General features: G+C 41.4%; 1 protein-coding gene across 13 annotated transcripts in view; it reads left to right on the top strand.

Moving 5' to 3' along the window:
- Positions 1–14,937, top strand: part of LOC138958453 (microtubule-actin cross-linking factor 1, isoforms 6/7-like) — a 148,436-nt gene that overhangs the window by 100,942 nt on the left and 32,557 nt on the right. For 11 of the 13 annotated variants that reach the window (XR_011453408.1, XR_011453406.1, XR_011453407.1 and 8 more), the window contains exons 39-41: positions 89–211; positions 1,359–1,376; positions 10,831–11,003. Coding sequence is in view for 10 of the 13 variants with exons in the window: in XM_070329613.1 (XP_070185714.1) it covers positions 89–211; positions 1,359–1,376; positions 10,831–11,003 (314 nt within the window). In the remaining 3 variants the exon portion in view is untranslated. The remainder of the gene's footprint in view (positions 1–88; positions 212–1,358; positions 1,377–10,830; positions 11,004–14,937) is intronic. The other 2 variants (XM_070329618.1, XM_070329610.1) reach the window with 1 other exon arrangement.

Raw genomic sequence — 14,937 nt, 5'->3', positions numbered from 1 at the left:
TTCAGCTTCTCTTCCACCAAAGCAAGAGTTTATTGCAGACTTTTCAACTCCAATTTTTGTTCATGGCGTTTATTTTGTTCAATTGCAGTTCCACGACGAATGGAAAGAACTGTGCGATTGGTTGGACGACAGTTCCAAGACTCTGAACAAGTTCCTCAACCCTTATGCTCAGCAACCCAACCTTATGAAGAGCGACATCGATGAACTCAAGGTACGGACACTGAGATGTTTTTCTTCTTCGTCGTTTCATTAAGCTTGACTGGCATAATATTGGGCCCAGGAGAACGTGTTATTATGTATTATTGTAGTATGTGGGGTTTTCTTTTTCTATATTTTTTTTTATATACTTCTATTGATATCGATGCATGTCGTTGTGCCTGAAGCTGGGATTACGACACTAGGATAAGGGTCTCGGAAGGCTGTGTGCATGTCGGAAGAACATAAATCTCTCGACTAAGAAGGAGTAATGATTGTTCAACGGAATTTTGTGGAATTTTCAGGCAGAGTGTTCTACCTCGCATGCGTGCATGTTTCATATACATCATGTTCGGAGACATGTCGTCATGGAATTACGTGTGAGGCCGTCAGATTGTTGATGCTGTGATGTGGCTGGTTTCTTCGCTTTAAATATGCATGTGTGTGTGTGTACAAATGTGTTCGTTTGTCGTCTGGAAATTGTGTTTGGCAATTTGCACATTTTGAATTTTGCATGATCAAAGTCACGGCCGTGCCTAGGCAGATATTACGAGTTAGGGTTAGAGTTGCATTACTCACGCGTACACTTTACTCGAGAGTCATGCTTCATTAAGTGGAGAATAGAATTCCTTGATTTCAAAGCAAGTCGATTGTCAAAATTGTAGATAATATTATGCGAAAGATTAGAGCCAGTATAAAGAAATGAAGTTTGAATTTGTCAGCAGTAAAGATCGCTTCTCGGAGGACAGAAATTACTGTTATAAGTAAATAGAGTATTGTTAGAACAGTAAAATCTAAAAAAATTTAAATGGTTTTTAAGAACTTGTAAAAAATATGTCAAAAAGACAGATTTGTGTATATGCCCAAACAAGTTGTTCTTTGTTTTATTGTATGTGCGATCATTAATTGGTGGTGCCATGTGGGGACATTGCACACGGTTTGCCTACCTACAAATTGAAAGAGAAAAAAGAAAAGAAACTTAGTGCAGAGATTTACAAGATGTTTCTCAGAATCCGTGCAATCTGCCCCTTTGGAACAAAAAGACCTGTGCGTTAAGTACTTGACAGATTCCCATTGCCTGGTATGCATGATGGTGACCGTGCCACGTGTGCATGCTTGTACTTTCATTCACCTCTTGTGTGCGTTTTCCGTTTGTTACACAGAAGATAGAAACGATACAGGTATGTACATTGCAAACATTTCCCAACGTTTTATCAGTGTGGTATTTTTTTGGTGGTGTTATTTTTGATGTTTTCTTTGATCGACAAAATTATCTGTCTGCGCTGTTGTTGCTTTTGTTTATCCTTATCCCTTGAGTTATCTTCTTTTGCACCACTGGTTTAAGCATAAATGTTCGATTGAGTTTTAATTGAATTTTTGCATGTTTCAATTGGCGCTTGTTTGAATTGGGTTAAATGCTTCATGGTGGTACGCGCTGTCAGAAGAAGAAATCCAGGGCTTATATTCAAGTGTCATTCTAAAGGAAAAAAATAAAACTGACAAGGAAGGAACATGAACAAATATTAAGGTAAAATCTTGCAACAAAGAATACAATTGTAAGAAAGATAGAAGAATGGGTGAAAACGACCACATTTTGAGTTGTCACAAAGGATTATTTTGTCCACAAGTTTTTACCTAATCCACTCCTTTGACTGTTTTCGTCTTAATTGGTCCGGAAACACTTACAAATTATCTTTATCTGTCCTTTGTTTTGACCCTATATCTTATTTCTAAAGGTGTGTTTTGTGAAATATCTTGCAGTTCATTTGTCTAACTTGATCGTAATTTCTGTTTGTTGTAACGAATTAAAGTTATAAAACAATGACATTAAGAACTAAAACCCCTTTGTGTGGTAACGTTATAGTTATTTTTATACTAAACGTTACACTAATCATAATAATAATGATGATGATAATAATAACAATAATAATGATAATAATTATGATAATCTTCTTCTCGTTTGCTATTATGATAATGATAATACCTTAAATAATAATTATATCGGACGTTCTCTTCTGTGAGCACCCTCTTAATGTCTCTGTTATCAGCACAGATTAAATGTTACCCTCCTCTTAGAACCATAACTCTCACGCAATTCAGGTTTTGTTTTAGACAGGTATGGAAAATGTTGTATACGCTTGCTGGCATGTGTTAGGCAGGTTTTGTTGTTGATATAAACTGCTGTTGTCGAGTCTAAGCTTATTCAGCTAGAAATACGTTTGAAGCTGCGCCGTTGTGCTCTTTTGTGCTGTTTGCTTGTTTATTATTGTTGGCTTGGAAAGATAGAAACTACTGCATATTTCAGTGAAGCAAATCTTCATGACCCCTATACACCCATAAAGGCAGAAAGATAGAAACTACTGCATATTTCAGTGAAGCAAATCTTCATGACCCCTATACGCCCATGAAGGCATATGAAACTTCTAGCTAGCAAAAGCATAAGGTATGTGGCCACTGTTTTTGCTACAACACCTGACCCACATTAACATGTCTGACCCCTATACGCCCATGAAGGCATATGCCATTTCTAGCAATAGAATAAGGTATTTGGCCACTGTTTTTGCCACAACGCCTGACCCACATGAACATGTTTGACCCCCATACGCCCACGAAGGCATATGAAACTTCTAGCTAGCAATAGCATATTATTAAGGTATTTGGCCACAGTTTTGTCTACAACACCTGACCCACATGAACATGTTTGACCCCTATACGCCTATGAAGGCATATGGAACTTCGAAACGCTCAATTAAAAGCGCTCGATTGTATTTTGGTATTAGCTATATGATACGTAAAAAGAATACCTGCATTATTATCTAGGATGTTAGCATTGGGAATGAAAAATTAATGTGTACAATTTAGTTAGTCCACGTGGAAGGGTACGGCTGTTCGCTTGTGGCTAAGACCGATATCAGTGTGATGCTTTGTTCTTATATTGGACATATTGTTTACATTCTTACCCCACCTTCTCTTCTTTCTCTTGTTGTTGTCGGTTTTCGTGTTGATTCGATTGTATGGAGCTCATAAATAACACTTAATTGTATCGATTATGCAGACTCTGTCAACAACTTGACAGCGTGGAATGAAGTTCTATGCCAAGAGTAGAAACTATTTTCAGCCTATTCGAAACCAATTCGTGATCGATGATTGTAACTTAGGCACAAAAAGCATTTCTCTAGTATTCGGCTTTGTGTTGCTGGAATCGTTAAAAAGTTGTGACAGAAAAGGAACCAGGGCAGCATTTAGCCAGCTTAATTATCATGGAATGGAGAACGACCTTTCAGTAAAATCATGTTATCATTCCTTGCACATTTCTTCAGCCGGGTACGTGTCTGCTTACCTTGGTGCACTCGAGCGAAGGCACGTAGCATATATCGTTATCGTAATTAAAGTATCCCATATCCACAGTGTTTTACCATTTCAGTCGTATTCATTTCAAATTGCAAGTTAAAATTCCTCAACACTGAACAAAGAAAGCACAGAAATATGTAATTGAAATATTGTGAAGTTTTGAAAATATAAAAGTCCTTCAGAACTAAACGGGAAAGCACAGACACACTTTAATAAAAATAAAATTGAGGTCAATTGAAGGTGAACGTTTCGAAGCAACAACAAAAACCATCACCAATCTGAGTACAGATTGTTGTAACTGTCCAAAGTACACCATAAATGCGAACATAAGGTTTTCCCTTTTCCTTCTCCGTGCAGTGTCAGTATGTCTAGTAAGAGTATCAGGTTAATTTGGCTGTTACTGTCGCCTCCGTAGTAGGGGGTGTAAGGTGACAGTCCACGCAAATCCGCCCTCGTACTCTCTTTCGCTGTCTTTCAAAGGGTACGATCCATTCTAAACCTGGTTGAGACCTGATCCCTGAAAGAACCTTTGCGTGATGGAATGGAAGGCGCTGGGTGGAGAGATAGTAGGTGGGTCCGCCTTAGTGGGCTCTGTTCTCAAACGGTACCTTTTGTATTGACCAAAAGAGCACATCTTGGGAAGATGTAGCGTAGACGCATATTGTTGAACAGGAGAACTTGCAAGGTCGGGAACACTTCTCTACGTTGCTTTTTTGGCGTATTTGCCTGGATGTCCTAGTTCATTCTGTAATAAGTTTGAATTATTTGGCCATTTTTTACATTCTTCCATTCACCTTGAAATACAAATTCAAGAAACATTTTTTTCATTTTGTCTTCAATGAGGGATGATACAGCAAAATGCAAGTGACTGTTGCCAAGATCAGGTTAGATGTCATTGTGGTTAATTGCAACATCTCATACTGGTGTCATCTCTCGGTACAATGCAACTTTAGTTACCACTGCGAAGGGATAACACCACAGATGGAACAATTGTAAAAATGTTTTCCTGTTTAACGTACAACAATGAACCGAGTATTCACACACATTTTTACTGTGGGGATCTACCATTGCAGTTGGTTTTTGATATTCTTGAAGTTCAAATGACCTAATTCCAACAGTTGAAAGTGTCGTTAGCTAGTTTGACCGAGTGACATTTTGTCCGTGTTTGACAAGCTGACAACATTTCGTCTGTGGGCAACGTGTTATCCAGCTGTTGTTTACACCTGGCCAAACGGTACGTTTGAAGTTCACCGCCAGGGAAAGCATAAGCAATGAGGATGTTGAAGGGAGTGAAGGGGTGGTGGACAGGGAGCAGTGGCAGAAGAACTAGGATTGCCGTACTTGCCATAGGTTCAAGTTAAAGGCATACTCCTTCTCGTGTTGATAATTCGGCTCACCATCATCTCAGATCTGGCCAGGCATTTATATGGGATAAGACCATCCCTACACTTGGTCACGCACCAAAAATCAAGATCCTGTGTGCTTTCTGTGCTGAGTGGATTGTTTATGTTGTTTTGCGACACTTTTGCGATCTAAGAAATATCAGCAGTGTAGTGTCTAGGAAACAGTCAGGGTGTTGAGTGTTGGTATGTGTCCAAGTGTGGGGATTGCCTTATTTCACGTGAAAGCCTAGCCAGACCTAAGATGGTGAGCGGAATCGTTTACACGGGAAAGACTGTGCCTTTAAAGTTAAAATATGCACAGAGCTAGCCGTCTGTCTGCCTTAGCGCTTCTCATCAGAGAGCGTCTGCGTGGTGTGCTGGCTTGTAACGCTATTGTGTGTTTGGCGACGTTGCTCGGCGTACACAAGCTAAACTTGCACTGATGTCTTGGCAAACGTGGAAAGGAGGGGGGGGGGGGGGGGCTGAAAAAAATGAACGTGACAGAAAGCTGTTCTTATTGCGTAGGCCTGCGCCGGCATGGTAATCTCCTCTCTATATTCCGATTGAAAAGCAGTTTATCAAGGGAAATCTACGGATTTTTTTAATACGCTAATGTTACTACCCCACCCTTACCAGATTGAAATCGTCACTTGGCGTTTTAGAAGAGGGAGAGAGAAATATATATTAGCTGGTGCTCATTAGCATACACCGCTGCTATTGTAATGCAATTGTAAAGCTTTGGCTCGGGATTCCCTGTTCAGACTACACTATAGGTCTATCATGATACCATTCAGTCGTGCTGCGACTCGGAGTCATAGTGGTCTCCAAAAGAGAGAGATGGAGGAGGACGGGGGAGGGGGGGGGGGGGAGAGAAGGGAATGTGTGACATTGTTGTGCATTCATTAGCATACACCCGACAATGCTAACATTGTACCTGCACGCAAGACGCGCTGAATTGAATTTGCATAGCTGCAGTGTGTACCTTTGCGCGCCGTGTCTGGCTCTGCATCCCAAAAGATTGCTTGATACGGCCGTTCGTTAACCTATAAAGGAGTTGAAATTTGGTGTTAGATTTGTGTATGTCAGCGTGAGAGTGACAGCACTATTTAAATAGGTCGCCGTTTCTCTTTCTTTTCTTCTCATTTGATTTTGTAAAACCTCTAGCTACGGGGTGGGATCCTCGGAGAAACAATCCCCCCTGTGCTCCCAGGGTAGGACATATGGGCCAGGAGCTAAGGGTGCGGCAACCCCTACTGAAAACCTAGAGGGCTGATCATGAAGACGGAGGTACGGAGCCTGCATGGCGCTTCTCGAACAAATCACTGTACCACGCATTATCTGCCATCATGACACTTGGAATAAGGCGAACGACAAGAAGAGAAGATTTGATTTTGTAAAACTTTGCACATGGGATCAGTGCACGCCCCCCCCCCCCCCCTTTTTTTACATTTAGTCAAGTTTTGACTAAATGTTTTAACATAGAGGGGGAATCGAGACGAGGGTCGTGGTGTGTGTGTGTGTGTGTGTGTGTGTGTGTGTGTGTGTGTGTGTGTGTGTGTGTGTGTGTGTGTGTGTGTGTGTCTGTCTGTCTGTCTGTCTGTCTGTCTGTCTGTCTGTGCGTGTGTGTGTGTGTAGAGCGATTCAGACCAAACTACTGGACCGATCTTTATGAAATTTGACATGAAAGTTCCTGGGAATGATAGCCCCCGGAAGTTTTTTTCTTTTTTTCGATAAATACCTTTGATGACGTCATATCCGGCTTTTTGTAAAAGTTGAGGCGGCACTGTCACACCCTCATTTTTCAATCAAATTGATTGAAATTTTGGCCAAGCAATCTTCGACGAAGGCCGGACTTCGGTATTGCATTTCAGCTTGGTGGCTTAAAATTTAATTAATGACTTTGGTCATTAAAAATCTGAAAATTGTAAAAAACAACAATTTGTTATAAAACGATCCAAATTTACGTTCATCTTATTCTTCATTATTTTCTGATTCCAAAAACATATACATATGTTATATTTGGATTAAAAACAAGCTCTGAAAATTAAAAATATAAAAATTATGATCAAAATTAAATTTTCGAAATCAATTTAAAAACACTTTCATCTTATTCCTTGTCGGTTCCTGATTCCAAAAACATATAGATATGATATGTTTGGATTAAAAACACGCTCAGAAAGTTAAAACGAAGATAGGTACAGTAAAGCGTGCTATCCTTCTCAGCGCAACTACTACCCCGCTCTTCTTGTCAATTTCACTGCCTTTGCCACGAGCGGTGGACTGACGATGCTACGAGTATACGGTCTTGCTGAAAAATTTCATTGCGTTCAGTTTCATTCTGTGAGTTCGACAGCTTGACTAAATGTTGTATTTTCGCCTTACGCGACTTGTTTTGTGTTTACATCTAAACATTAATCTAAAAATGTAAGTTGTTTTTTTCCACACACAAACATTTTGTAAATCATTTGTCCAACAAATATTGTGCAAATATAAATATATTTCGTTTTAAAAGGTCATAAAGTACTCATTCTTGAAGTTTGAAGGGGAGGTCAAAAACTGACTGGCCTCGTCAGTTTTGACCGGGGGGATTCTGGGCTAGCCTATTTTGACCGGGAGGTCATTCTGGGGCATGCTCAGTTGGTCTATTTTTTCATCACATCCCTTTTAGTTGAGATTCCCCGGTAGAAAAAGGGCCATGGAAGCGCTTCTGTCACTACTCTGCGATGTGGCCGCACTTGAGTGAGTGTGACTCCCTGTCGTCTCTTCTACTCCCGAGGACGCATGACCGCTTTGTTGTTTCAACCTAAGCGTGACGGAGACCACCAGGCACCGTGACTAATCCTTACACAACCTGTTCACTCACCTGTCGCGCAGATGACAGTGAAGGGCGATCTAGTACACACAGACAGGTGTTATCTGTCGGGTTATTGTCTTTCGCACTAAAGCCCATTACAAAGGATGGTAAAAGGACGTAACATAGGTGTGAATATTTAGTGAGCAAAGCGATGGAATAGTTGTTATGACACAATCCGTTGTAGCCTGTTGTTTCTCATTGCAGGTAGCTCTTGGAAGTTTATTATGTAGTTGTGACTATTTGGAAGTATCGCAGCTGTAATGACGCTGTGACAATCTCAGTGTTCGTTGGGTTTTCTTTTGCCTAGTTCTTCACGATGGTAATGATTATGGTGTGAATATTTGGGAGTATCTAAATGCAGCTTAATGTGGAATTGCACAATTTGTTTGTTGCCGGAGGGAGCTTTTAATGTGCTGAAGGACAGCAGCAGTTTTTGATGGTTCACAACACAGCTGTGAATACCTGAGAATTACGTAACTGAGAGAGTCTAAATACACAATTTTTGTGTGTTGCCTTTGTTGACCAACAAACCAGCACAGAGTGCATGATGTTCACAAGTGGTTCCCGACAGCTAATTGTTATATCAGCTGATCAGATATGATAATATCACAGCGAATTGGGAAAGCAGCTTGAAGAAAAGACGAGTCAATTGCACGAAAAAGCTGAACTCACTCGTGTCCGTGAAGAGACATTCTTTTGTAGCTAAGCCGAACGCAGGCGTCCGTCACCCCTTGTAACAAGAACGATATTAAATTTGAGATATGGCAACATTTTTCCATAAGGATTATGTCGTCTGATTATTTACAACTCTGTGAGAGTTTCACACCTGTATAGCGTATATGTATTGCAAGCTCGTAAACCCACTTGAAGATACTGGGAATCCCCTTGTTCATACCTGACTTGACAGACAGCACTCCTCAAAAACACTTGACCTCCGCTAGTACTGGTACCGTCGCATCTGTCGTGCCAATGAAATACCGTGTCCAGCTAAAACAAAGAGAGAAACAACGAAAAGAGAAACTAGAAGACAATGACAATGACAATTCTTTATTTTACGAGGCATCATTATTATTTATACTTTTTTTGCATCTGGCCCTCGCCCTAAAGTGGGACTAACCGACTATAATAACTACTACTACATGAATGCAAAATCAGTGAAAGAGTATAAGTTTATTTAAAAGAGAGAGAGAGAGAGAGAGAGAGAGAGAGAGAGAGAGAGAGAGAGAGAAAGAGTGAGAGTGAGAGTGTGAGGGAGAGTGAGAGAAAGAGTGAGAGAGAGAGAGAGAGAGAGAGAGAGAGAGAGAGAGAACGAACGAACGAACGAACGAACGAACTTTATTACTCAAGGATGGAGATTTTAGGCTCACGCCTAGTCTTACAATCTGTCCCTGCTAAACTAAGACATACAAATAAAGACAATAAAAGGACAATTGTCAATCGCAAGCATACAGTATTACTAATTACAACATTACCTATACGAATACGTAATGCATGATAGAACATTGAAATGTACATGTATGTCAATATAATACAAAGGAAAAGAAAAGTCGACTCGCACACACACGCGCGCGGCATGCCTGCAATCACGTTCGCACTCAATACAACACACACACACTCACACACACACTCATACACACACACACACACGCACGCACACACACACATATGCGCACACACACAGACATATACGCACGCACACACACATACACACGCAGACACACACACACACACACACACAAACGCATGCAAGCACACACACACACAACAACAACCTCATCATCATCATTATCATCATCGTCGACATCATTTAACAAAATATATAGAGGTTAGTGATAGCAATGCATTCTTGCTAGAAACAGCTTTAGAATGTAATTGTTCGAGAGAGAGAGAGAGAGAGAGAGAGAGAGAGAGAGAGAGAGAGAGAGAGAGAGAGAGAGAGAGAGAGAGAGAGATAGAGAGAGAGAGAGAGAGATCAGTTTCTGGCACAACCTGTTGCTGGGAAATGCAAGTCCCATACCGCAGCGGTCTTTGTTGCCTGTCAATTTATAACTGAAAGTAACTTTTAGGATTTACCATATCCGTACCTAAAGACAAAATAAATTAAATATTTTGTTTATAAAAAGCTACTCTTGTCTGTGCCTGTGGTCGCACAATCATTTCTCGTCTTACGCTCGGTTCAAGAGCAAACTGTATTAATACATTCATGAAGTGTCACATGGGCGTGTCCGGCCAACAAAGCTGTCACTCAAGACTTTCTTTTGCTCTCGACAAGAAGTAAACATATTTTTGAAAAGGAACGAATGACTCGAGGCTATGAAGATTGATTGTTATAGAATTCGTTATTTGACCCTTCTTTTGTTTTTATTTTTTACCTGTAACGATCCGAGGCAGTGAATCATCATCACTACAAAATGTATGCCTTGTGGCGATCAAACGCCCCCCCTCCCCCACCCTTTTCAACACTTTGATATCAGCCTGTTGCCTTCATTGTATTTTGTAATTGATTCCTACTTCCGTTTACATCGCTGAATGTTGACGGATGTTGCCTGTTAACATCTTTTTCATTAGTTCTCTTTGTCGCAGTACACTCATGCAGCACGTTTAGTATGTTTTATCCTTGTAAAAACACAATTCAGTTGGGCTTTTATCCAAACCTTGTGTGCGGGGTTTTTTTTTAAGAAAAGGGGCGGATGGGAGGTGGGGGGTCGCGCGCGTGAAGTGTATTCGGTGCACGTGTTTAGGTAGAACATACCTCCATTCGTTAAAGCATTCCTCGTAAAATCTATACACTTCTTCCGCCCCCCCCACCCCCCCCCCCCCCCAGTAGTCATTTGTATTTATTTATTATAATTATTTTGTTTAAGCATGAGCCAACCAAGGCAGAATTTCGGATTTTAGTTTTCTGCCTTCAGACCAGTTTCTAACCTCATTTCAGATCAGTTTCTTTCCTCGTTTCAGATCAGTTTCTAACATCATTTCACACCATGTACCAGTTGTAACATCATTTTATATAAGATCTTAATATTAATCGTCACCACGGTGTTGCAGAAATTCCAGCACCAGCTGCAGGCCAAACACCCAACATTCTTCGCCACTACCCGCCTGGGACGAAACCTGAAGGACCGCTGTACTAAGGCAGATCCTGAGCGAGACATCCTCAACAACATGCTTGAGGAACTCAAGAACAAGTGGAACGCCGTGCGTTCTGTCGTCACGAAGAGGTAGGCGTCACAATCACATCTTGTAAAGTGTGTGATATTCTGTATATCAAGACTATTTGGGTGTATTTTGTTGTGTTTTGCATGTTAATCAAAAGAAAAATGATACTTTGTATTGTCTGTCATCGTAGAGTGAATATGAGTTCTGACCTTGTTTTGTTTGTGTTTGTTGGTTCGTTGTTTGGTTGTCTTTTGTTTTTGAGGTGATGGTGGTTCATTCATATATTCTCGTGGAGGATTAATTGCTACGTTAATTGCTACGTTAGCCCATCCCCTTCCCCTCCCCCTAATGATTCCGTCCACTTTGTTGTGGGTACCACTCTAGACACCCGCATTGGACAGTCCTTTCCGACTGGAGAGTCCATCTTTTTTTCACGGAATTACTGGGCATGAGCATGCCTATTAGCACAGTTGCGAGTCGGGACTTTGCGTTGCTGTTGCCTCTCATTTTGAGTGTTACCGCAATAGCCATCAGTCGAAAAGAAAAAAACAACTCTGAAGTAGACCACTTGCTGTTGTTGTAAACAAGTTCTTCGGTGAATATACTGATGTCTCAGAAAACCAGAATAAAGAGCACTCAACTCTGCACGTCGACTGCCACTGCTGATCTTTGTCCACCAATATTCGATCTACAGATGCACATTCTCCAGTGTTCTTTGTTGGTTTGTTTGCTTTTGGTGGAAAGAAATCGAATAAAGGGCTTGTGTCGTGATACGTTTGCCCCTTTTGTGTAATCCAGCTACATTTACAATAAATACTCACTGAGTTGCACCTTTACACGATACTAGGCTATACATACATGTACCTTTTATAATTATGGTTAGTTATACAAAGTATAAGAATCGTTTTGAAGAGGCGTCTGTGAATTTGGCGCTGGCCGAACTTCAAGAACCGGTGACCACCAAAACTTGTGCGTATTCAGCAAAATCGCACTGCAGATCATAGTCGACTCAACATGATCATAGCCCTTCGCGGTGAAGAAGAACTGCCACTATCGTTACGCGCCTTAGCACGAGTATTACATAGAGAATACTACATGGCTTGCTGTGTCGTACCAGATTTACTTGAGTTGTTTTTTAAAATATTGAACTGCAATCGAAAGCGAGCTGTTCACTAAAAAGCCTCGTGCAATCTATTACGTCAAAGCAAAGAAACGTCACTCTGTAAGTGTGGCGTGATGTGTTAGTTCTAAAAATCCATCGAGGGTAATTAGCGAGCGCAATTTTTTTTCTATAATGACGATTGTCTCGGTGACTTTGGCATCATAAGCAGTGGAAAAACAGGTCCCTGCCAGACTTGCTTGACATGACCTCATTTACATGATATACACACGTGTGATTTGAACGATTATTACCTCACGGGTATCTCTCTCACGTATGTAGGATAAATTCATGTTAAACATTGTGACTAACCTGATTGACCTGTAATGTTAACAATGTGGTGGGCGGCATGCTAATGATTTGGACAGCTGGATTAAATATGTTTGTGATGATGACCACTGCTGTTCCCTCTGTTTTGGAGTCACAGCCGGGGGATCGTATGGGGTTATTTTGGGTCAGTCACTGAAATTAATTCTTCCTTGACCCCCCCCCCCCCCCCCCCAACTCTCTCTTTCACACTTACACTATACTCCATTTTTCAGTGAAGTGTACTATATCAGTGTTGACGACCGTTGTCATACCTCTATCAATCAGTTAGACCGCGTTAAATTGTTTTTTTTTTTTATCTTACTATTATCTTATCTGCCACAGTTTAAGCTCTTTCGGTTTACAATTTTTGGCGTCGACATATTTGCACCAATTACCCTCTAATTTGGGTATCACGGGCTAACTATCGTACAGTTATCCGTGTCTGAGTTTGTAAATCTCTTGATAACGTGATTATGCGTGATCATGATGATGTTATCAGTGACTGATAACTTGATTAGGTGGTCGAGGTGGTGGGTGTATAGAGTACAGAGATTTAGGTCATGATGACGCAGGGTTTTAGGTGATCATTAATACTTGGTTGAAATTTCAACACTAAAATTAAAATGTTCGGCAGCCTTCCTCCCAGTATTACCGAGTTAAAGCAAAACTAATGATTCGGAATATTACTACCATGATCGGATCGTTGCCACCCAAGCAACTGAGTGAATGACACACTAATGTTGTTGGAATTCACGCCGATAACAGTACTAAGAGGCTGACGTTGATGTCACTCGCTGGGGCTGGAGTTGATTATAATAATTACCTCCACCCAATTGATTGAGTCACACATGCACTTGTTCATTCAATCACTGAGGCTGAGTCAAGAGTTTTATCTTATCGATTTGTCGTCGACAAGCCAGCTTGACTTGAGATGCATAGACTGAAGTGCGGCGGGACAGACTCAGCTGTTCCCTCGCCGTGTCACAAGTTGTGGCTGTGGTGCACATTCGTTCGCTAGGCAAGTACGTGTCGGCATGCTTCTCATGTGAGCTTGAGCCAAGATTTGCAGTGACGTTCAGTCCGGCTAAGGCGACTGACCTTGCGGAACTTGAACAAGATTTGTTTTTCCTTGTACAGCGGATCTTTACTTGGGCTGACTTTTTGTGTGTCACTGTGTCAGTGGTTTTGTCAGTGCGGCCCCGGTTTTTGTCGTGTAACGGTTAATCATTGTAGACAAGTATACATGTAACTAAGTTGCGGTGTCAGTAAAAATTATGATGGTTTGATGAGCCCTCCCGGCTGCAGCGCTGGACATCACTTCGAGTCACTCACTAACACTCAGTGACACTAGCCCAACACTGAGCTGACTGAGCCTGTCACTCAGTAGCAAATCGATGGACATCGTATAGCCTACAAACGTCAAATCAAGCTCATGACTGAGTCGCGGCACGAAAAGTTTCAACGACTGACCATGTCACACATGTAGTATGAGTGGACCCTGTTAGAGTACTCAGTAAAGTTTAGAGCGGAACTCGTCAGTTTGGGAACCGCCGGTTTTAAAGCCGACTTTCTGGGTTCACTACTGAGTCCGAGGGTTCACTTGTCCGATGGTTCACTAGTCCGAGGGTCCACTATAGTCCGAGGGTTCACAAGTCCGAGGGTTCACTATAGACGCTTGAACAAAGGATATTCAATTTGATTTATTTTCATTTTGTGTGTGTATGTGTGCGTGGATGTGCGTGTGCGTGCGTGCGGCGTGTGTTTTTCACTGCTGTGGGAACCAAATCGAAGAATATTCTCATAAAAACACTGAGTTGTTTTCATTCAAAAAGATAATGTGGTGTTTTATATTTTGACTGAAGAAATCTCAGACTATTTCCCCCAAGAAACTTAGTTATTTATATTTTGACTGAATAAAGGATATTAAATTTATCAGGATACTGCCCCGACTGGACAATTACGTGATCGAACAGCCTACAGTTTTTACGGTCATATTATATAGCACCTCGGGTTTCCCGCTTTTGCCCGTGAGGGTCAATTAGTTATCCCGGCCACCGACCTGAATTTTGGAGAGGATCGAGCCTGGGTTGTACTACAGCCTCACACATAATTTCATTGAAATCGGTTCTCAAACATCGGATATCCCTATTTGCGGACACACACACACACACACACACAGACAGACAGACACAGTGAAACCAATATAGGCTACCGCCTTTTAAGGGGCGGTATAATAACTGGAAAATCAAGCGTCTATAGTAAACCCTCGGACTAGTGAACCCTCGGACTAGTGGGACGTTCCCTCTTGTATACAGGCTTCTTGAAATGTACCTATAACTGCGGCGTTAGCATCTGCACCGATGCCGCCTGGTCGCCAGTGCACCGATCAAGTGAACTACTGAGTGGCCAACAGGCACACAACTGCCTCTAGCCTAGGAAGACTCGCGTACTCCATTTGCCCTGAGCTTACTAGTGGAACAACATGTCGCTGACTAGGTGACTCTACTTCATAATACACCACCGGATCT

The sequence above is a fragment of the Littorina saxatilis genome, linkage group LG2 (genome assembly GCF_037325665.1).
Source record: "Littorina saxatilis isolate snail1 linkage group LG2, US_GU_Lsax_2.0, whole genome shotgun sequence".
Taxonomy (NCBI): domain Eukaryota; kingdom Metazoa; phylum Mollusca; class Gastropoda; order Littorinimorpha; family Littorinidae; genus Littorina; species Littorina saxatilis.
The sequence above is the reverse complement of the archived record's forward strand: the minus strand, read 5'-3'. Positions and strand labels throughout refer to the sequence as shown.